The sequence below is a fragment of the Giraffa tippelskirchi genome, chromosome 7 (assembly GCF_054371585.1).
Source record: "Giraffa tippelskirchi isolate mGirTip1 chromosome 7, T2T-mGirTip1v1.2.pri, whole genome shotgun sequence".
Lineage (NCBI taxonomy): Eukaryota > Metazoa > Chordata > Mammalia > Artiodactyla > Giraffidae > Giraffa > Giraffa tippelskirchi.
The window spans coordinates 80,009,106-80,032,616 of record NC_137281.1 but is presented as its reverse complement, the minus strand read 5'-3'; the positions used below and the strand labels follow the sequence as shown (position 1 = coordinate 80,032,616).

Sequence of the window (23,511 nt, the reverse complement as noted above, 5' to 3'; positions counted from 1 at the left end):
CAGTTCCTGCAGAGACAAGACAACCTGAAAACAGCCTGTCACCTCTTTAATGAACTCCAGAGCTAAAGACTCCAGACAGCTGGTAGCCAGCCACCAGATAGAGGGTGGATGGGACCTAGAGACCCCTTTCCTCCCCAGAGAGAGAAGGATTGACTCCTAGGGCCAGGAAAGCGAATGACTGGGCCCTGGCTGTCATCAGGGTGCACCCTTAAATAATAGCTCTTGTTCTAAGTAGGGAGCCTCAGTCACTGTTACCGGATCCCAGAGCCACTTCCTGGTGGCAGGAATCTGGTTTCCTGAATCCCCAGTGTCCTTCCCACACCTGCCCTTTGATTCCCTCTGAAGAATCCTGAGGTACAGAGCGGGCTGAACTGAGCCTCTCCCATCCCCACACCCACTTTGACCCTGTGCCTGGGACCCATCAGTGCTCCCCAGGATGCAAGACCAGACATTTTACTTTTACCACGTCCCTTCCTGAAAGACTGGGCCCTACAGAGGCTGTTGGCAGACGGGACTCCACCTCTGCAACTCCTTGCAGGGAGGAAAGAGGGGGAAGCTGCAGAGGCCCACCCATCCCCCAACACACCTCATCTTCAGCCAGGCCTGGCCTCCAGGGCCTTCAGAATACTCCCCACCCCACCTCTATTCGCCCCCCGCTGTCCCACCGCCCCCCCCCTGCCTACACGCACACCTGAGGAAAGGGTTCTATCATGCTTGCTCCAAGCCTCTGGCAGGGCCCGAACAGCCCCGGATGGGATGGGGTTGGAGGCAGAAAGAGGGGTGGTGATCACCCAGCTCTGAGGTCCAGGCCCTTCCAGCTTGGAGCCTGTGGGGAGAATGGGGATCAGACGGTGGAGACTGGGTCTGCAGACAGACCCCAAGCAGCCCTGACCGTGCCAAGATGACCAGCCCCTCCCCCAACACAAACACTAGGCCCCTGGCTCTCAGAGAAGGGGGAACATTTTTCAGAGATGACATCAGGTCTTAAAGTTTTATGTTTCCTGCCAACCTCAGCCTGGAGAGCAGGGTCCCCAGGGCTCACAGGCCTGGAGAGGCAGGCAGTGGCACCAGTGCAAACAGCATACCACCTATTTCAGACCCTCACAGCCCTCCACCTGCAGAAGAGATGGCCAGAAGGATGAGGTCCAACGATCTGCTTGCCTGAGGACACAGTTTTGCCTGGTCATTACAGGACAGATGCAAGGGAAGAGAAGATACCAAGCTGCCAGATCCCCATACACCCCTCAGAGCCTTTGCTCATATTGTTAACTCTGTCAGTTCCCACACCCTCCCTGCTTCACACCATCTAGCAAGTGCCCCTACATCCTTCAAGTATCTTGTCCAATGTCCCTTCTGGTGACGCAAGCCCCACCTCTACAGTTCTGTCCATCTGTCCATTAGAGCCCTGATCACTTGTACAACTTTTCTTCTCCATCTTGCCCCCTTCCCCACAAGACCCTGAATCCCTGGGGGGCTCAGACAAAGTCCCATTTCACTCTGGAAGAAGGAAATTAATCAACTACAAAGGTGCAGGAAGTGCCCAGTTATGGAGCCACAGGGGGATTAGCTGAAGGCACGGAGGCTGGTCATTCAGTGAGATGCAGGGAGTTGGGGTGAGGGAGTGGGTAGTGAGAGTGAAAGGTGGGAACTCTGTAGTGAAGGAAGCATGGGGCAGGGGCTTGGCAGCCTGGATGGGGAGCAGGAGGTGCTGAGACTCCAGGGAGGGTGGGTGATTTTTTTGTTTTTTGTTTAAATAGTTATTTATTTGGCTGTGTTGGGTTGCAGCATGCAACTCTTAGTTGTGGTATGTGGACTATAGTTACCTGGGCCCCCTGTACTGGGGTCATAGAGTCTTAGCCAATGGACCACCAGGGAAGTCTCACTTTTTTTTTTTTTTTTTTGTATTTTTTATTTTTTGGCCACCCCAAGAGGCTTGCAGGATCTTGGTTGCCCGACCAGGGATCAGCCCATGGCAGTCAAAGTGCCTAACCACTGGACTGCCAGAGAATTTCTCAGGCAGTTGTGATTGAATGAGTGAGTGAGTAAAGGAATGAATGAGGGATCCAAAGAGAGGAAGGAGAAGTGGGAAAACCAAACTTACCTTCTACAGTGAACTCTGTCTGGCTGGGGTGGGGTGGAGACAGAGAGAGATGCTCTCACATGATGCTCCCTACCCAGCTGCCCCCAACTGATGTTTCACAGGTTAAGGTGGGCTGGAGGTGGTGCATCAGGTCCAGAAGGGACCAGGGGACTGGGTGGCCTCCCCTTTACCGTGGGAGGGGCTGACTGGATGCCCTGGGCCCAGGGCCAAGTTACTGGGCTGCTGACTCAGGCCCTGCTGGCCAGCTCAGCATTCCTGCCCTCTCTACTGAATTGGGGCTATTGAAGCTCTTTGTAGGGGGGTTAGGCGACTGGTCACACCCCCAACCCAGAGCCTTCGCTGCACTGAGGGCTCTGCTGTCAGGAAGGGGGGCACACAGGCACTAGGGGGGTCAGTTGGAGAGTGCCCTGGACACCAGCTGCTACTCTGGGGGTGTCTGGGACCAAGGATAATCCCAGGTAAGTTGACTAGGCTGGCATCAGAGAGGGGAGTCCAGGGGAAGGGAATTGCCTTGACCCTTAGGACTGAAGACCCTGGGATGGCGACGCTTCTCATGACACCCGGCTTGGGGAGGGGTCTGACTCTCTGTATAGGCCGCATTGTGTACATGGGGTGCTGCAAGGGTTCTGCGGGTTGTTCTGTCTCCCCCGTCAGACTAGAGCATCCCTAAGCCAGAGTGGTTTCCTCATTGGGTTGAAGCCATCGCAGAGTATAGGTTGGGTCTCCCCAGTCAGGCAGGGACACGGGATGGTTTGAAGCCTTGCCCATCAGACCCAGAGCTCCCCAAGCCCAGTCTTTGTCCTCCTGAGTATCTAACTTGAGTATTGTATCTGGAGCCCAGTCTCAGCCTGTGCTGGTGTGTCCCAGCAAAACCATGGAGCATCTGCCCCCCAAAGAGCCAATGCTTCATTAGATAAGTGCACCCACCTAGTCCCACTTCCTCCTCTCTTGTCTTTGCCCTCAAGCCAGGATCTGCACCCCCTACCCCGAATCTTGGCTGCTCGGGCTGACACCTGTCAGATGTGCTTTTTCAGGTATGGGGGAGGGCCGGGTGCCATGAAGCCAGTGCAGGTTGTTACTCTTTGCTGGGTGCTACTGCTGGTGTCCAGGCTGGGGGCCACCAGGAAGGACTCCCCAGAAGAGGCCTCCTTCTACTATGGAAACTTCCCACTTGGTATGTCCACTCTTCAGTTGCTCTGTCCATCTGTCCATCTGTCTGTCAGCTTGCCCACACTGGCTGACCTGTCAAGGAGTTTTGGTGTTTCAGCTTCCTTATAGGTAGGATGGTGAAAATAACTCCATGTAGTTGTTCTGAAATAAAAGTTCCTAACAGATTTTTTAATTTTTATTGGAGTGTAGTTGCTTTTCAGTCTTATGGTAGTTTCTGCTGTACAGCAAAATGAATTAGTTATATGTATACATATATCCCTTCTTTTTTGGATTTCCTTCCCATTTAGGTCACCACAGAGCATTGAGTAGAGCTCCTTGTGCTATACTGTAGCTTTTCATTAGTTATCTGTTTTATATGTAGTGTTTACAGTGCCTAACATATGTTTTTTAAGTTACTATATAGATAGTAAATGCCAATCAGAGCTAAAATAGTGCAGATAATGCTTTTAATGTATTATGTCTCTCCCCTCCCCCTGCCACACATGCTCCCACCCCTACCCCTAGGGAGACAGGGCAGGCTGCCAGGGAGGGGGCTTGTCCTGTGGCCCCGGAGGCACAGCCCAGGATCCCAGTCCCCTGTGGGGAGTGGTAGAGGGCTCAGTGCCCAGCTTGGGGTCTCCCCCCTGCAGGCTTCTCCTGGGGTGTGGGCAGTTCCGCCTTCCAGACTGAGGGTGCCTGGGACCAGCATGGGAAAGGGCCCAGCATCTGGGACACCTTCACGCACAGCGGGAAGGGGAACGTGCTCGGGGACGAGACAGCAGACGTGGCCTGCAACAGCTACTACAAGGTCCAAGTGAGTGATGGGTGTGTGTGTGCATGTGTGACTGAGCAGCACCTAGCGAGAGCTGGGAGGTGACATACTGGGGGAGCCCGAGTGACAGTGTCAACCAGGTGCTCTGCTGAACGCCCTCAACCCCGATGCAGCTGGGCAGGGAGGGGCTGGTGGTGACTGGGGCTTGGGGAGGGGGTGCCAGGATATGGGAAAGTAAGTGGGATGTAGAAGGAAAAGAAAGCAGGCTCCACCTGAGCCATGGGCAGCTGAAGGGCCGAGGCCATGACCCTAGGGCCTACAGGTCATCGTGGCCCTTGTATGGGAATCGGCCCCATGGAGACAGTGGGGCCAGCTCATCCTCTCTCCCTCTGCCCAGCACCCACCTTCCTCTCTGGATTGGGGGTCCAGCACCCTGACGGATTTCTCAGAGCACCCCCATATCCTGCCATTTACTCGACTCCTGGCATAGTCCCAGGAGGAAGCAGGGGGAGGTGGCATCACCCCCGTTGTGTAGATGCGGGGTGTGGACAGGAGGCGCCCTGGCAGGGCCCGGCTGACCCAGCCCGCACCACCCCCGTCTGCACAGGAGGACGTCGCTCTGCTGAGGGAGCTGCACGTCAGCCACTACCGCTTCTCCCTCTCCTGGCCCCGGCTCCTGCCCACGGGTGTCCGAGGTGAGCTAAGGCCACCCTATCTCTGCCCCAGAGTGGCCTCTTCTGGTCATGTTGGCTTGGTGGGGACCCCACAAGTCCTGGGTGGGGAGAACAGCCCACAGGCACAGTTTCCCCAGCACATCTCTCGCAGGTTCCGAAGGTAGCTGGGCTCAGAAGTCCCCAACCTTTTTGTCACCAGGGACTGGTTTTGTGGAAGAAAATTTTTCCACAGATGGTTCTGGGGGATGGTTTTGGGATGATGCAAGCACATTGCATCTACTGTGCATTCTCTATTTTTATTACATCAGCTCCATCTCAGATCATCAGGCATTAGATCCTCGAGGTTGGGGACCCCTGGCTGGACTCCCAGGAGGAGCTATTCCACCATCTGAGACCCAAGTGCTGGTGGACTGAGTGTGCCTTCAGGCCTGCAGAAAGCTCCAGGGTCCCGGCATAGTGCACTTCAGAAAGCCAACATCCTTTCTCATCAAGTTCCCTTTTATTTCCCTTTCAGCTGACGGGGTGAACAGGAAGGGAATCCAATTCTACAGTGACTTCATCGATGCCCTTCTGAAGAGCAACATAACCCCCATCGTGACCTTGCACCACTGGGATCTCCCACAGGTGAGGCTGTGCAGGCTCAGAGGCCCAAGAGGAAGCTCAGCTCAGCAGGAGGGAGCCTGCTCTGGGCACTTGGGATGGCCAAGGCAGGGGCAAAGCCTGGAGTCTGGGCTCTGGCTCAGGATGGGAAGATGGCAGGAAGTGAAGAAGAAATCTCTCAACTTGCCCATGGCAGGGCGGTCACACTGATTTAACTGATGTTTGTAATAAGTGGTAAGTGAAGATTCTGATGTTTCCCAAAACATTTAACCTAGAAGCAACAACTCAAACTTATAAAGAAAGAAGTCTCTTTTAAGTAAGAATTCATGGCATTAACAAGTTTATTTAGCCTTTCTTTCCCTAGTTTGTTAGAATTAGCACTGTTTGTGCTTGTACGTGAGCACCCTTGGGACTTTCCTGGTGGTCCAGTGGTGAACACTCGGTGCCCCCAATGCAGGAGGCACAGGTGTGACCCCTGGTCAGGGAATTAAGATCCCACATGCCAAAAAAATATCTAAAGTAATAAAAAATTTTACAAAAGATGAGCACTCCCACCCTCCCAAGTGATCTGTGTAAGAACCTCACTGTTAGGCATCACGATTCAAGAAGTGTTTTTCATTTGTTCCACAAGGTTCCTCAGAGCCCAGCTGGCAGAGGAGTCATTTATGTACCTCCCTGTGACACAGGGTGGTGGGAGGTCAGAGGACAAGACACTGGCTTCAGGGAGGTGTGAGGGAGAAGATGGAGCTCCATCGATGCTTTGGAGGGTTGGGCATGAGGTGGGAGGAAGGCCTCTGAGCTGGGGCTGGGGGTGTAGAGCAGGCTTTAGGGAGCTGAACTGGAAACCACCTTCCAACTTCCTCCCTGGTTAATCACTGTCACTGCCCCTTTAGCATTCCCTCAAACCCTCCAAGACGAGTTCAGTAGGCAATCTTGATGGAGCGATGAATCTTGGGGAAATCTTGCATGATGAGCAAATGCCCTTGGGTGGGAGAGAGCCCTGCCCTGAAGGAAGCAGTACTGCTCTCATGACAGAGGATTCTGGGAGGTTTCTGAGACCCTGAATGGCCCTCAAAATTCTAACCAGAGTCCCCATTCCCAGCATTGTGTTTTATATCTTCAGAATTTATAATCAAGATTCTTTTCTCATGAGCAGACCTCTTTCCTCTGGCAATTTTTCTTAAATACTCATTCTATACAGTTCTTTTTAAGCATGAGAATCTCAAACTTTCTCTGCTTCCTCCCTCTTGTTTGTGTAAGGTATAATATGTCTCCATATTTCTCTACAGTTAAACACTGCCACTATCTTCAAGTCTTTTCTCTCGCTCTCTTTATTGGAGTGTAATTGCTTTACAAAGTTGTGATGTTGTGTAAGCTTCTGCTGTACAATGAAGTAAATCAGCTACACATATATACATATGTTCCCTCCCTCTTGTACCTCCCTCCCACCTGACCCATTCCACCCCCCTAAATCTTCAAGTTTTAATGCCTGAGACCCTGCATCTTTGCTCCCCTTTCCTCTAAACATCCTCTGTAGCTTCAGTCAGCCAAGTTTCTCCCACAGAGTTGGCCCACTGACCCCAAAAGTCTTTTCTGGAGATGGACACTTGGGGCACCTGCTTCTCTCTCTGCCCCTCTGTTTGCAGCTGCTCCAGGCCAAGTACGGCGGGTGGCAGAACGTGAGCATGGCCAACTACTTCAGTGATTATGCCAATCTGTGCTTTGAGGCTTTTGGGGACCGTGTGAAACACTGGGTTACTTTCAGTGATCCTCGGGTAAGCAGACCCCCACTCCAGGTGGGAAAACCCACTTTCCAGCCAAGAGTGCACCCTATCACTTCTCACGGGTCCTGTGGTCCCCACTTGCCATCCCTGCAGACAATGGCAGAAAGGGGCTACGAGACGGGCCACCACGCACCTGGCCTGAAACTCCAGGGCACGGGCCTGTACAAGGCGGCACATCATGTCATTAAGGTGAGGTGGGTTCTTCTGGGAGTGAAGGCCGGGGTCAAGGTGGAGCGGTGAGCCCCAGTGACAGCTAAGCCTGCCGCAGGGGCCCGAGTCTGAGCCTAGTCCTCGGACGTCTCATACCTTCACACCTGTGCACTGTCCCCTTCCCTTCCATGAGCACCTATGAGGGAGGGTCCCGTCCAGTGCTCTGCTGGACACTGCAGCCCAGATGCCAGGACTGCTCCCTAGAGCTGGCAATCTGGTCAAGGGGCTGGAGCCTATGAGTGTGAAAACTTGTTACCTACAGGTCTAAACTGTCTTGTGGGGCATGGTGACAGGAGGAAAGGGGGATGACAGTGAGCTGGGGCAAAAATCTTCAGTGCATGAGCAGAAGTAAGAGGAGGTTGGTGAAGGACAGCAGAAGGAAGGGGTTAGGAGTGCTTGTCTGATAGCATGGACTTCAAAGGATCTGGAGTTTTTGGAGGAGGAAGGAGAAATCATTTGGAAACAACAACAAAGAGCAAGGCAGACACTCTCCTAAGGTATGTGGGGTGTGAGGGGAAAAAATGGCATCTGCTGGAAAGAGCTGCAGTGGCTGCGGTGGTCTGTAGCGGCAGCCAGGCTCAGTTAGGGCAAAAACTGAGGAGGACACAGAGGGGATGCTGAAGGTGAATTATAAACTATCAGAAAGGCCTGAGAAGCGGGCAAAGGAATGGGTCCCATTCCAGGACATATATGAGGGTCCAGGTGATGATGACTGGGGAATGGATGCAAGGCATGATGGGGTGGCCCCCAATGGTCTCTCAACAGAGGGTGGACAATTTGATCAAGTGGGCAGGCAAGGGACCACTGGGGACATACCGGACCCTCAAATTCATGTCAGCAAGAGAACTTTCTCATTCTTTGCCTATTTAGCTTAGGATTTCTTTAACTGTGAATATTTAAAGGGCAGAGCTCTGAAGACATCAGTGGGTCCCTGGGGGAGAATGTGGAGAAAAGGCAGGTTGGCACATTTTGCATTCTATTTCTCAACACTGTTTCAGATGCTTGGTGTTTTCCTAATTTCCTGAGTATGTATGTTGAAAGTAATGCCTAGTGACAGCACAGGACAGCCAGGAACAAAACAGACATGTTAGCAAAAATCTTAGAAACAATAAATAACCCAAAGTGGTGGCTTATGTGCTCATGCTAGATTTAGACCAAGTTTCCTCCATAGTACAAAGAAAACAGAGGTCAGAGGAAGGGAGACTATAGATTGGGCTAATCAGTACTGGACTCATGAAAAGGATAAAATTTAAAATGATCTCCAGAGTTAGAAAGGAGAGAAAGCCCACCTTTGGTTGAAAGGGAGGAGAGAAATGGATAAGGTAGGCACCTCCGAAGGACTCCTTTCTCTTTCAGGCCCACGCCCAAGTCTGGCATGCTTACAATGACACGTGGCGCAGTCAGCAGCAAGGTGAGTCTTACTACCAAGAGCACTGAGAACCGACGAGTGACCAGGGGAGCAGTGTCATTCTGCCTGTCACCCGCTTTTCTTTCTTTTAAGGTCTGGTGGGGATTTCATTAAACTGCGACTGGGGGGAACCTGTGGACCTTAGTAACCCCAAGGACATAGAGGCTGCCGAGAGATACCTACATTTCTGCCTGGGCTGGTTTGCCAACCCCATTTACGCCGGTGACTACCCTCAAGTCATGAAGGACCATATCGGTGAGCCATGTCACCTTTTCAGACTCCAGATACTACAGCAACAGTATGGAGCTCGAGCGAAAGGATGGGAAGTCAGGGGGAGAGAACACTGGGCTGGTTTGGGTGAAGTGCTCAAGGGGTAACCCAGCCCCCAAAGAAATGAGAACTGGCTATTTGAACCGGAAGGGTGAGGGACACCCAAACAAGCTTCTAGACCTGGAAAGTGAGAATATCAGAATCCAGGGGAAAAACAGCAATTCTCTGAGCTGCTCTCCTCTGTGTTCTGTTGTCCTGTCTTCTCCTCCCCACTCCACTCCATCCAAATGCAGCGAAGTAGGAGTGAGGAGTCAAAGACACGGTCTTGGGTGGAGTCAATCCTATTGCTGGTTCTTTTTGTCCCTTGAGGAATACTTTCCAAGTTCTGGTCTTCACAGTGTCAGGGAAGAGAATAAAGACAATGCTATAGGTTCAACGTTTTTAACTGCCACTTCATAGAAAACTCCAAATAAAATGGATTGAAAAGTAGAGGATTTATCATCTTACCTGAAATCCAGAAAAGGGTGATCCACAGGTAGTTAATTCAGCCCTCAGGGATGTCTTTGGGAACCCAGATTCATTTCATCTTTCCACTCTGGCACTTTTAGCTAACTCATCATCTACTTTCCAAGGCCACAAGATGGCTACAGCAGCTCCAGGCATCACATCTGTGTATATCAACACTCTGAAGCAGAAAAAAAGGGAATAGTACTATCATGTTTTTAAGAACAAGGAAAATCTTCCTAAGAAACAGCTTCTACTTCCAGCTGACTTTCAGTTCAATTTGAGCCTCATTTCAGTTCAATTCAGTCATGTCCTACTCTTTGCGACCCCATGGACTGCAACAGGCCAAGCCTCCCTGTCCATCACCACACCCGGAGTCCACTCAAACTCATGTCCATTGAGTCGGTGATGCCATCCAACCATCTAATCCTCTGTCGTCCCCTTCTCCTCCCACCTTCCATCTTTCACAGCATCAGGGTCTTTTCAAATGAGTCAGTTCTTTACATCAGGTGGCCAAATTATTGGAGTTTCAGCTTCAACATCAGGGCTTCCAATGAATATTCAGGACTGATTTTCTTTAGGATGGACTGGTTGGATCTCCTTGCAGTCCAAGGGACTCTCAAGAGTCTTCTCCAACACCACAGTTCAAAAGCATCAATTCTTCAGCACTCAGCTTTCTTTATAGTTCAACTCTCATACCCATTCATGACTACTGGAAAAACCATAGCCTTGACTAGATGGACTTTGTTGGCAAAGTAATGCCTCTGCTTTTTAATAAGCTGTCTAGGTTGGTCATAACTTTCCTTCCACGGAGTAAGCATCTTTAAATTTCATGGCTGCAGTCACCATCTGCAGTGATGTTGGAGCCCCAAAAAATAAAGTCTCTCACTGTTTCCACTGTTTCCCCATCTATTTGCCATGAAGTGATGGGACCGGATGCCATGATCTTAGTTTTCTGAATGTTGAGCTTTAAGCCAACATTTTTCACTCTCCTCTTTCACTTCATCAAGAGGCTCTCTAGTTCTTCTTCACTTTCTGCCATAAAGGTGGTGGCATCTGCATATCTGAGGTTATTGATATTTCTCCCGGCAATCTTGATTCCAGCTTGTGCCTCACCCAGTCCAGCATTTCTCATGATTTACTCTGCATATAAGTTAAATAAGCAGGGTGACAATATACAGCCTTGATGTACTCCTTTCCCGATTTGGAACCAGTCTGTTGTTCCATGTTCAGTTCTAACTGTTGCTTCCTGACCTGCATACAGATTTCTCAAGAGACAGGTCAAGTGGTTTGGTATTTCCATTTCTTGAAGAATTTTCCATAGTTTATTGTGATCCACACAGTCAAAGGCTTTGGCATAATCAATAAAACAGAAATACATATTTTTTTCTGGAACTCTCTTGCTTTTTGATGACACAGTGAATGTTGGCAATTTAATCTCTGGTTCCTCTTCCTTTTCTAAAACCAGCTTGAACATCTGAAAGTTCATGGTTCACATATTGCTGAAGCCTGGCTTGGAGAATTCTAAGCATTACTTTACTAGCGTGTGAGATGAGTGCAATTGTGCAGTAGTTTGAGCATTCTTTGGCATTGCCTTTCTTTGGGATTGGAATGAAAACTGACCTTTTCCAGTCCTGTGGCCACTGCTGAGTTTTCCAAATTTGCTGGCATCTTGAGTGCAGCACTTTCACAGCATCATCTTTCAGGATTTGAAATAGCTCTACTGGAATTCCATCACCTCCACTAGCTTTGCTCGTAGTGATGCTTCCTAAGGCCCACCTGACTTCACATTCCAGGATGTCTGGCTCTAGGTGAGTGATCGAACCATCGTGGTTATCTGTATCATGAAAGTCTTTTTTGTACAGTTCTCTGTCCCCTTTGTGCCTCAGGGGACAGAATTGTCACTAGCCCTAAGGTGCCCTTGACCACCAGGACTAGAGCCTCAGAGGCAGGGCGGGGGGGGGGAGGGCGGGGGACGACTAAGACTTACAGAAAGGATGTAGCCCTGGGAAAGAGGGTGAGAAGGAGAACATGGAAGCAGACCAGCATGGGACTACTGGATAGGCAGCCAGTGGTGTCTGGCCAATCTAAAACATGTACTTACGATTTGGTTTCAGCCTCCCTAGAAAAAGGCAAGGATGACAGTGAAATAGATTAAAATCTCACACATCAACATTATTTTAATGTTTGACTAAGAATGTTTGCATCAATGTATCAAAAATTTCCCCTTTATTTATCAGACTTCTCTAGATGAGTTGGCAGCAAGTTCTAATTCCAACTCGGTCACTAACCAGTGAGTGATTCTGGGCAAGGTGCTTCACCTCTTCCTGTCTCTTTATCATCTAAAAATGAAGGGATTAGTGTCCATAAATTGTTAATGTGGCCACATTAAGAATGCAAGTTTTGCTTCCATCATTGTTATTCTATTGAAGTGGTGAGTAAGACTGATAACATTTTTTGCTAGGCTAATGAGTAAAAATTGGATATAACAAGACTTTTCAATATTAGAAAAGATGAAGGACTATATAGTAATGTACTTGCTATCTTTAACTTCAAGGGTCCTAAAATAAATTGTTTGAGGAAAATGGATCTCAAAGATTATAGGTGGGGAGTTTTGAAGTGTGTATCTATTCCAATGGAGATCAAAGAGGCCCAACTAAAAGAACTGTGGGCTGACTGACATGACAGCTGTGGATTGAGCAAATCTTTTTGAAAGGGCTGTATTATCTTGGAAATTATGACTGGAGGAACTAAGGTGATTGCCAGTGGAAAGAACCAGAACATGCAGAATTCTTTAAAAATGTATTGACTTACAAATAATTTTGCCTATGTTAAACATTAAAACAAAAAGAAACTTTAAGTTAAAAAAAAGTGAAGGAATTAGACAAAATAATCTCTAAAAATCTTTTGACAACAACCAGTTCTGTGACATATCTGTGCAATATACACTCAAAATCTTGAGAAAATCATTCCTGAAGATGTGTAAGAAAAAAGCCCTCAGATGGGACAGTGCCCACATGGAACATTCCTACAGACACACCCCATCATTCACATGCTGTGTTTGCTCTCGGGACCCTCAGAAGCCACTGCAGGCGCCACGAGATTGTATTAAAGAGCCAAACTGATTACTTATCCTAGAGAAGTTCTTGGGCTTAACGTCAGTAAACCTAGACCCCACCAACTCCAACTCTGATAATTCAAGTGAGAACAGGGCTCAATTTTTCCTTTATACAATGTGGAAAGAAGGATCTTCTAAGTAGTTTTTTCTTTTTTTTCTCCAGCATTATTGACTATAGTTGACAAAAGTTAATATTTTCTTTGTGTGTGTGTGTGTAATAAAGTTTTATTAAAGTATAAAGGAGATAGAGAAAGCTTCTGACATAGGCATCAGAAGGGGGCAGAAAGAGTACCCCCTTGGCTAGTGTTAGCAGTGGAGTTATATACTCTCCAATGAATCAAAAGAATGTCTGGAGGTTGTAAAGACTTCACCAGACCTATTCCCATAATTTACATTTTAAGATAACAGGATTAGCCATGTTTAATTCAGAGACTGTCCTCAGGCAGGATACATTATTGTTATATAATCCTTGTAAAAGACAGACCTACTCCCATAATTTACATTTTAAGATAACAGGATTAGCCAGAAAATATTTTCTTTAGTAGTGAAAGCACTCTGCCTGAAATCTCATTCGCAAATTACTCCCAGGTATCTCTGAAGCACTCCTTCATTCACAATAAATACATGAAGAAAGGTAATTCTAGACCAGTACTGTGCAACAGAACTTTTGGTGATCATGTAAATGTTCTACATGCCCTATACCTGTGCTGTTCAATATGAGAGCCAGTAGCCAGTTGCGTCTATTTAAATTCCAATCAAACAAAATTAAAAGTTCAATCCTTCAGTGTGACTGAGTTGAAGATGCACTCACATTAAGCCATATTCCAATAGCCACATATGGTGAGTGGTTATTGTAGTAGACACTACAGTGACAATTCCTATGGTTTTTCTCAAGTTCCTAAATATAATTGAAAATAATGTTTCATATTTAAATGGATTTAATAATACAATCTTTTCACTCATTTAATCTAAACCAGTAACCTCTTTGGAAACATTTTTATGACTGCATTTTAGTTATCAACTCATAAAAATGTTACTTTCCTTTATACATTGACTTAAACTTTTTTTGAGTAGTTTATACAAGGACATGTTTCAAAGTATATCTTTTGAACATCTAGGTGTAGTTCTCAAGAAACACAGAATGAAACAGAATGATGTAAAAACAAAGATGATGGTGAGGGTCATGACAGTGAGGATGACAGCCGTTTACTAAGCTTTCTATGAATAAAGTCTTAACCTGAGCACTCATTTTGTATGTTTTGGAGGCAGCAAACTTCTGACCTTAATTTATGTCTTTCTTTAAGCCTCAAACTATGGAACTTGTCTCTAAAATATTTCTTTTTTTGAACATAATGGTGAATCTACCCTTAAGGATGGTGCGAACATCAATGTTAGTGTAGAAAATTAAAAAAAAATTTTTTTTAACTACAAAAAGTGAAAAGGTTAAGCTTCCTTCCCTCCCCCACCTCACTGTTCCTGTCCTCCCAAGAAGGAAGTACACTTTCAGAGATGGATTGTGCATGCATAAGCAAAAAACACTGCTGCTTGGTATGTGTACATACTTATATATTCATAATGCTCTCCATATTTGTTTCACTCGAGCATCCATCTTGGCACTCATCTATGCTGGTATATGAAACACCGCCTCATTCATTCTAATGGCTGCAGAGTATGGTACTGATGTAACACATCCCATCACTTACTTATTAATCAGTCTCTCCTGACAGACCTTCAGGTTGCTTCCAATCTTTTGCTAATGAAGATCCTTGTACATACATCTTTTTACATGAGCAGTGTAGGATAAGTAGATTTAGAATTGGTCAGTGAAAGGACATACACTTTTACAATTTTGAAAGCGAGGACACTGCCCAACACAGAGGTGGTACCAGCTAACACCACCACGAGGCCTGAACGTGACTGTCTCTCCCCCACTGGCCAGAGTACCACTGGCCTCCAGTTCCCTTCCTTCCCAAAGGCAAACAAAATTACCAATTTTTGATGTAAAGAATAACCTAGTTCTACATTTTTTCCAGATAGCTGCACAATTTTCCATACACCACTTACTGAGTAATCTGTGAAAATATTACTTTCAAGCAATATGAACTGAAAAAATTTTGGCTAGCATTCCAATGACGAAATTCCAGTTTGAAAGGCTAAGAGTATGATTTCCATGCTGATGCATTCCAAAGCCCAGGATCTGGATAATGGCTTTCATGTGAACACACCACTATCATCGTGGTACCTGACAACAGAATGACTGTGAGAAAATAAAACTTGGTTAAATTCTACTTTTTTCCTCATTAGGAAGAAAGAGTGCAGAGCAAGGCCTGGAAATGTCAAGATTGCCAGTGTTCTCACTCCAGGAGAAGAGCTACATTAAAGGCACATCTGACTTCTTGGGCTTAGGTCATTTTACGACCCGGTACATCACGGAAAGGAACTATCCCTCTGGCCAGGGGCCCAGCTACCAGAATGATCGTGACTTGGTAGAACTGGTTGACCCAAACTGGCCTGATCTGGGATCTAAATGGCTATATTCTGTGCCATGGGGATTTCGGAGGCTTCTCAACTTTGCTCAGGTGACTACATTAAGCTGAAGGACATTTTTTACCTGAATTCATGTTTTTACAGCATAAGCTCAAGTGCCTACATCTTCAAGTTAATTTTAAAACCCAGTTACACTTCAGAAGCTACTAGATATAGGCCTTAAAGAAAGACTAATGTGGACTTTCTTAGTGATCCAATGGTTAAGACTCTCAACTTCCATTGCAGGGGTCACAGGTCCAATCTTTGGTCAGGGAACTAAGATCCCACATGGTACACAGCATGGCCAAAAAAAAGATGAATGTCTACTAATAATCATCTATAGAGATCTTATACATGGTTGTTATATCTTATATAAATTATATTCATGTAATATGCATATATATCACATATAACAATGATTACATGTGATAGATACTATATACATTTATAAATAAAACTTCAAAAATCTCCTACTTATTTTTCTGCCCTTCTCACCTATAATGGAATATATGGACAAAAAAAGACCTGAAGCATATTTTCTCTAAAATGATGGCTTGTCAAGAAATGAATTCTTCTGAGACTTCCCTGGTGGTTCAGTGGTTAAGACTCCATGCTTCCAGTGCAGGGATGCAGGGGGCAGTTTCAATCCCTGGTCAGGAAATTAAGATCCCATTTGCTTCATGGTGCAGCCAAAAATAAATATACACATATATATATATAATTTTTTTCTATATGAACTTGCCTTCTACCTACATTCACCTCTAAATAAACATGCTAACTGGCATCTACTAAATGCCAAACATGCCCAATTAGAATATGGCAGGCTTCAATATGTGTTGCCATGATTCCTTCCAGACTCAATACGGCAATCCACTCATATATGTGACAGAAAATGGAGCATCTCAAAAATTACAGTGTACCCAATTGTGTGATGAGTGGAGAATTCAATATATTAAAGGATACACAAATGAAATGCTAAAAGGTAAGATACAAACTGTCTTCACATATTTTTTTATTCAACTTGGGCAAAATTTGATATCACTGATTGACTAAAAGTTGTTTCTAAATCTCATAAATGAAAATATTTAAGGTTATCTTCACAATACTGTTTTTCAAAGAAAATAAAACATATTCAAAATGGAATAAAATGTCTTTGCAGCTATCAAAGACGGTGCTAATGTAAAAGGGTATACTTCCTGGTCTCTGTTGGATAAGTTTGAATGGGAGAGAGGATACTCAGATAGATATGGATTCTACTATATTGATTTCAACAAGAAAAATAGACCGCGCTATCCAAAGGCTTCAGTTGAATATTACAAGAGGATTATCACCGCCAATGGGTTTCCCAATCCTAGAGAGGTAGGAATAATTCTCAATGTTATTCTTTCTGGATTTTAGAACTAGGTAACTGGAGTACAGAGTTTAGCAAGCACCTCACAGGGGTATCTGGAACAGAGCCCGGTGTTTTTTCCCCTCCTTGCTTATTTGCTTGGAATGGGGGTAAGGACAATGCAATCCTAGCACACAGAGCATTAAGAGCAGACTAGAGTGATTAAAATTTTTCACTTCTTTTCCCACCAAATGGCACAGTGGGAAACAAGTGCACTGTTTCCAAAATGAGATTACAATAATAAAAAATATTCTATAAAACCTCCCATTTTCTATAACCTACACATTTTTCTATCAGCTCTCTATTCTCTATGCTGTTGCACCCAATGGCAGGGAATGTACGTTGTAATTTAGAGTGTCTTCTTTTGAAAAAATCTCATTTGTTTATCAACATTCTTTTAGGGTGAGCCTAGTTGGACTATAAATAGAAGCAGTGACTGATAGTTATCAGGTACTCACTATTTTTGCATTACTAGAAAAGATAGTAATTGCATTATTAGAAAAAGATAGCTCGATTATAAGAATAAAGACTGTTCTTTGGCTGCCTCACAATGATGCACATAGGCATTCAATAAATATTAACTGATTTAAACTATAAGCAGATTCTTAAAAAATGTTTTACCCCACACTATTCCAAAAATGATTTTAAACAGTGGAAACATAGTCTAAGACAACTTTACTTACCAAGTGGGTTTTTATTAGGTGGAAAGTTGGTACTTCAAAGCCTTGGAAATTTGCTCTATCAACAACCAGATGCTTGCTGCAGGTGAGTTTAAGTCTTTGATGATTAAACCATGTAATTAATGAATGTAGTAGTATTACCAAAATCTCAAAATGTGGACCCACCTTAAGCCAATCTTCCAAAACCACATGATTAGAAATGGACTTTTTCCCTTTACTTTGAAGCAATGTCAAATTTCTATCACCATTTAAAATATTTTCTAAAAATCTACCATGAAAAAGAAATATTTTATCTACTCTAGTTTAAATCTGAATCATACTGTAAATTTATAAATCTACTACTGTTATAGTGGGCTGTTGGAAGGAGGGAGAAATTCAACCATTCTACCAAACGGAATGAAGAAAAATCCAAGAACACTCTAGACATTATATTCACTCACTCAGCAAGTAATTATTAAACAATCACTATTGGCTCAAGGGTGTTTTAAGCCCTGGGGACATAGCAATAAACAAAACAAGGTCCTTGCTCTCACAGAAGGCATTTCTAATGCAACAGGATCTAAAAGGGTCAGAGATGTAGAATAAGCAGGATAGTAAACACGCATCAAGAAATGCCAAAGCATATCATCTGTTTCTTTGTAGTTTGTTTTTATATATAAGGGGCTTCCTTTGTAGCTCAGTCAGTCTGCCTGCAATGAAGGAGACCGGGGTTCGATTCCTGGATTGGGAAGATCCCCAGGAGAAGGAAATAGCAACCCACTCCAGTATTCTGGCCTGGGAATCCCATGGACAGAGAAGCCTGGAAGGCTACAGTCCATGGGGTCGCAAAAGTCAGAGATAACTTAGCAACTAAACCACCATACATAAGGGCAACGAGAGAAATACACTTCCTGTTTTAACAAACTTTTTTTTACTGTTACGCACATTTAACAAATTCATCTTGAATGTGGTATCAGAGGTGGAAAATGCTAGCTCAAATCCTACCAACTCAGCTATTTTTACAGGCCAATATACCACTGTCCCCCCCCCATCTAAATCATCAAGCAATATTAAAGATGTATATTCCATTAAATTAAAAATAATACAGAAACATGATGTAGAATTTACTACTGAGCCCACAAGCTCCATGAGAACAGGGTCTGTGCCTTATTTATCTCAGTAACCAAGGGTGCCTGGCACAAAACCTAAAAGCAGGCATTTCATAAATGTCTACCACAATATTAATGCACATGAAATAATCTTTATCATTTAACTCTTAAAATTATTTAGCTATTGTAAGAATTACCATAAAATTTTTAAATATAGAAATTCCTACACCTCTTAAGATATACAATCACACCTTTGAAAAGCTGCAAATATTTTTCAAGGAATTTTTTTCCCTAAATCCCTCCAATGAGTCCACGGCCATACCACCCTGAACGCACCCAATATCATCTAAATCGCCCCAATAAGAATTATAGAAGCTGAGGAATATGGCTGCTAATATTCTGAGTAAGCACAAGCATTGACATACATATAGACTTTATCATACTACTGAAGAACCAAGAGTCAGCATTCTTTATCCATATTTTCAAAAATATCTTACAAAGCCCTTACATAATTTTTTACAACATTTAGTATACCAGGTTCTCATTTTTATAGCAAATGAGAAGAATTAGCAAGTGTGATGATGCCATGTTCCAAGTTTTTCCGGACAGCTGAAGCTTTCAGGATGAAGCTGCATTCACCTTCTCATCTGCTGTGTTGGTCTCTCCCCACTCACTGCAGAGCCTTTGCTAAGTTACATGCAGATCGTGACAGAGATCGTGGTACCGACAGTCTGCACCCTCTGTATATTAATCGCTGCAGTTCTCCTGATGCTTCTCCTGCGGAGTCTGGGCTGAGACATGGTCACTCGTGGTGCAGCTGCGTCTTTCAGAGAGAACCGTCAGGATCTTCTTCAGCATCTTTCTCCTTTTTCTCCTTTAAAGGTTTAGGCACATCTCTGTTTTCAGGTTTTGTGATAATTACCTTCCCATTACCTCTCTCCATTTTTTTTTGGGGGGGTGGTTTGAGCTAGGATTTAAGAATTAGAAAATTAAAAGAAAGTGTAAATGAAATAAAAATCACCTGTAATCTCACCCTTCTCAAAGTCAGTGTTAGTATTTTGCTGTATATTATGCACGGATTTTTATTTTGCAGAAAGGGATCATACTGCACAAACGGTTTTATGATTTGTCTCTTTTTAAAATCTGTCCTGGGACTTCGCTGGTGGTCCAGTGGTGAACACTTCCACTTTCTACTGCAGGGGGTGCAAGTTTGATCTCTGGTGGGGAGCTAAGATCCCACATGCCTTGTGGCCAAAACAACCCAAAAACATAAAAAATAAAAAAAAAAATAAAATCTGTCTGGAAATATTATTTTAATGTAGAAATGATTACCACATTAGGACTGCGCTACATATGACAGACAAACTCAATCCTTTAGATGACACCCCTTTCAGGCAATCATGCAAAAGCACTAGATGTGGACTAAGTAAATGAGGATGTATACTTTTCTAAGAGAAATTTTCTTCTGCTAAAGGAGTATCCTTTACTCACTGAAATACCTCAAAGAAATATTATATACTTAATTCATATATCTTCTCTGTAACTGGATAGTTTTTTTAAAGTCCATTTTATTCTTAACTATGCTAAAATGCTAAAATTAATATCCATTTATTGGGTATAAAACACAGCTTAAGAAAGAATGTTAAGCAAAACTCATTCACTATCGGACTCTTTTTAATATTTGTGAAACACAAAAACAGTAAGATCATAGAAAGGGTTATTCCATTCATTCTTTTGGTTAATACTACCTCAAGTTAAACCTTTTTCAAATGTATGAAATCAGCATTTATCTCGTAGAAAGAAAAAAAGAAAAAACATCAAGTACTGAGGACATTATAAAGTACTTTCAAAGAATAAAGAATGTACACACTACCTTACAGAGGGCCTCAGCAGCACGCCTCACTTGAAATGCACCTGGCTGCAGGTAACCATGTTGGTAAAGGATATCCTTTCTTCCAAGCTACCATTTAATGTTAATTCAGAAAAATCTATAACCAGAGAGAGAGATCAAAATTGATTACCACCCAGTTTTTCTACTAAGTTACTGCTGAATTTTACAATAATCAAGAGGTGGTCTGAATGATGTGTCTTCTACCTGAAGAGAATCTGTTAGACAAAAATCAGCAAAGACAATTTCTTTAAATAGTTAACCTTCTTGATGCACTGAAAACAATGACTAAACAAACTAAGAGGGCTTCCCTGGTGGCTCAGTGGTAAAGAATCTGCCTGCCAATGCAGGAGACATGGGTTCGATCCCTGGTCCAGGAAGATGCCACATGCTGTGGAGTAACTAAGTCTCAAAGATACAAGTACTGAGCCTGTGCTCTAGAGCCCAGGAGCCACAACAAGAGAAGCCATGGCAATGAGAAACCCACACACCACAACCAGAGAAAAGCCCCCTCTCACTGCAGTTAGAGGAAAACAGCTTGAGAAGCAATGAAGACCCAGCATAGGCAAAAAAAAATTAAAAAATAAAAATTAATGAAAAAAAAAAAACTAAGAGATAAACTAGATTCTTGAAAATCATATTGTACAGCAGAAACTAACACAACATTGTAAAGCAATTATATTCCAATAAAAAAATTTTTTTAATTATATATTTTGGGGACTTTCCTGGTGGTCCAATGGTTAGGACTCCGCTGCAGGCTGCCCAGGTGTGATCCTTGGTCAGGGACTAAAATCCCACAAAATGTGTGGTATAGTCAAAAATATATATATATATTTTAAATATGGGAACCTACTGCTTTAATTTTTGTGCTTCTTTCACTACAGTTAAACAATTGTCTTTTTCTAATCATAATATATATTTCAGAAAACATTTTCTACTTAGGATTTATAGTCTTAGGGCTAGGAACACATCCATTTTTTTTCTCCTGAAGACTGTTGTATTTCAAAAATACGTGATACAATCAACATTTAGACGAGACCATGTCCACTTCCTTGTGGGTCAACGTTTTGGTTTCCATATTCCCACCATTACCAGCAACCATTTGCCAAGCACCCACTGGGTGGGCAGCACTCTACTGGACACTCAGCCCCACCCCCATTAACTCCAAGTCATTATTCTCTCTTCCCGGGGCAGCTAACAGTACACTTCTCTCTCTTCAGTCTTCCTGCTTTTGATGTCAATTGTTTTATTCAAGAGCATCATACCATTAGGTATTTTGAAAAGCTAGTATTTGACCTGAGTGTTCAATCCAATGAAACAGAAAGTCTAATTTTGTAAATGCCTATGATCTTTGGCCAAAAAGAAATGATTTACTGGGCTTTAATATTTACAACTGAAGCTTTGTGTGAATAATCTGTGACTTTTACAAATGAGGTCCTCCTTTAACAGTGGGTCTTCCTTTGGGCCAAAGGTCACTAAATAATTTCTAGACAAACACATCAATAATACATGATGGGTAGACGAGGTAATAAGGTTCAAGCCAAATGGAGTTTGAGTGTGTTTCCAAGCACACAAATATATGATTTCATAAAAATTCCTTATTTTCATAAAAGTCATCACTGGACCAATACATTAGCAAATAGATTTAACTCTACTGTCCAAAATATTTTGCATTCTTTTTGAAGCATCGAAGACTCTAGAAAATAGGTTCTGTATACTTCACTTATTCAGCATCATTGGAAAAGGTGTTTAATCTTGCATTCATCTCCTGAGGTTTAATCTTCATGTAATAAATTTTAAAATGGCATTTTTGAAAAATATATCACATTTATTCATGCCTTTTAAACTTTTAAAATCATAAAATAAAATCATAAATAAAATCATAAAATCATAAATCGTAAATAAAACAAGATCATGAATTGCCTTTAAGTAAAAAAAAAAAAACCTGAAACAATGACTGTAGATAAAATGTTTAAATTGATGATGTTTAACTTTTGTGGCACAGTGAAATCACTTGGAGAACTTTAAAAATTCTGATGTCCAATGATTGATTCACTTGGGTATTAGGGCTTTAAAGGCTCCCCAGATGATTCTAATGATCAAAGCTGAGACCCACCCTTGCCCTCATCATTTCACACCTCAGGGTTAAGTTTAATTGTCTCTTTTCAGAGGGTCTGCTATGCCCCGCGCCTATATTTTTGCTACTGCAAACAATACCACAATTAGTAATCTGGTCTCTAGGCCTTTTTGCATATGTCTGGTTATATAAGTGGAATAAATTCCTATCAATGGAACTGGTGGTCCAAAGAAGGTATTCTTTTTATTTTATTCACCAAAATTTTTTTGGTGGGTACTGCCCTCCACAGAAGCCATACAACTTGACACTCCATCCAGCAGTGTGTAAGATTTTCCCAAATCCAGGGCAGCACAGTGACACCAAACCTGCTGATCTTTGCTAATCTGACAGGTGAAAGTATCTACATAATATAAATTTGCATTTCTCTTATTATATGTGAGGTTGAGCACCTTTTATTTTTAAGATTACACTTGAATTTCCTTTTTGGTAGTGGTGGTGGTTTTAGTCACTAAGTCAAGTCTGACTCTTGAGACCCCATGGACTGTTAGCCTGCCAGGCTCCTCCGTCCACAGGATTTTCCAAGCAAGAATACTGGGGTGAGTTGCCACAGTTCATATTACTTGCTCATTTTTCTTTTTACTGATTTGAAAGTTCTTTATATACTGGGGAATGTCACCCCTTTTCTGAACATGAGCTGCAAATTTCTTTTGCTAGTTTATCATTTGTCTGTTGTTTAACCTCTGGCATTTTTTGCCAGGCAGAAATTTACTTTTATATAGTTCATTTTTAATCTGTTATAAGCTCCAGCTTTTATATCACACTTAGAAAAGATAGCACAATTTTAACTGATGATTCTTAGGAAATTTCAGTTTCTTTAGGACTTTTCCAGTTCAGCCATGTGAATTGAAATGTTTCTATTCTACTTAAGAGAAGTTTTCATTACATCTGAATCAAAACATATTGGGTGTGGGGGGGAGAGAGTAAACAATTTCTGGAAATAATTTTGCAACATATCAATCACTACAATAGAACTATTTGTGTTCCCAGCCTTTCAAATTCTTCTTGAATTCTGTCGTAAAACTATCAGATTTCATTTTGAATATCTCTGCAATCTTTGAATCAGCCATTTAAGACTTATACAAATAAGACATGACAGCCTCACACAATCCATGTGCACAGAGACAACAGTTTTACAGGTACTTATTGAAGGAGGCGGAGAAGGCAATGGCACCCCATTCCAGTACTCTTGCCTGGAGAATCCCATGGACGGAG

General features: G+C 43.4%; 2 protein-coding genes across 11 annotated transcripts in view; one reads left to right on the top strand and one right to left on the bottom strand.

The window, feature by feature from the left end:
• The first annotated feature begins 3,157 nt into the window (after window positions 1-3,157).
• On the top strand, window positions 3,158-19,306 carry LCTL (lactase like). The gene is made up of 13 exons (XM_081511813.1): window positions 3,158-3,275; window positions 3,901-4,064; window positions 4,630-4,717; window positions 5,211-5,320; window positions 6,943-7,071; window positions 7,174-7,269; window positions 8,647-8,701; window positions 8,792-8,953; window positions 14,895-15,169; window positions 15,972-16,098; window positions 16,276-16,475; window positions 17,208-17,271; window positions 18,954-19,306. The coding sequence occupies exons 1-13, from the start codon at window positions 3,158-3,160 to the stop codon at window positions 19,067-19,069; spliced, it is 1,704 nt and encodes a 567-aa protein (XP_081367939.1). The 3' UTR covers window positions 19,070-19,306.
• The window catches only part of ZWILCH (zwilch kinetochore protein), a 42,042-nt gene continuing 36,610 nt past the window's right edge, over window positions 18,080-23,511 (bottom strand). For all 10 annotated transcript variants that reach the window (XM_081511810.1, XM_081511808.1, XM_081511811.1 and 7 more), the window contains 2 exons: window positions 20,148-20,262; window positions 18,080-19,241 (listed from right to left, as the gene is read on the bottom strand). In XM_081511810.1, coding sequence (XP_081367936.1) covers window positions 20,174-20,262 — 89 coding nt within the window. In that variant the 3' untranslated portion in view covers window positions 18,080-19,241; window positions 20,148-20,173. The remainder of the gene's footprint in view (window positions 19,242-20,147; window positions 20,263-23,511) is intronic.

Coding starts and splice junctions, on each gene's coding strand:
- LCTL (XM_081511813.1), top strand. CDS start 3,158: ATGAAGCCAGTGCAGGTTGTTACTCTTTGCTGGGTGCTACTGCTGGTG. Junction 3,276..3,900: donor CTATGGAAACTTCCCACTTG/GTATGTCCACTC, acceptor TCCCCCCTGCAG/GCTTCTCCTGGGGTGTGGGC. Junction 17,272..18,953: donor CAACCAGATGCTTGCTGCAG/GTGAGTTTAAGT, acceptor CACTCACTGCAG/AGCCTTTGCTAAGTTACATG.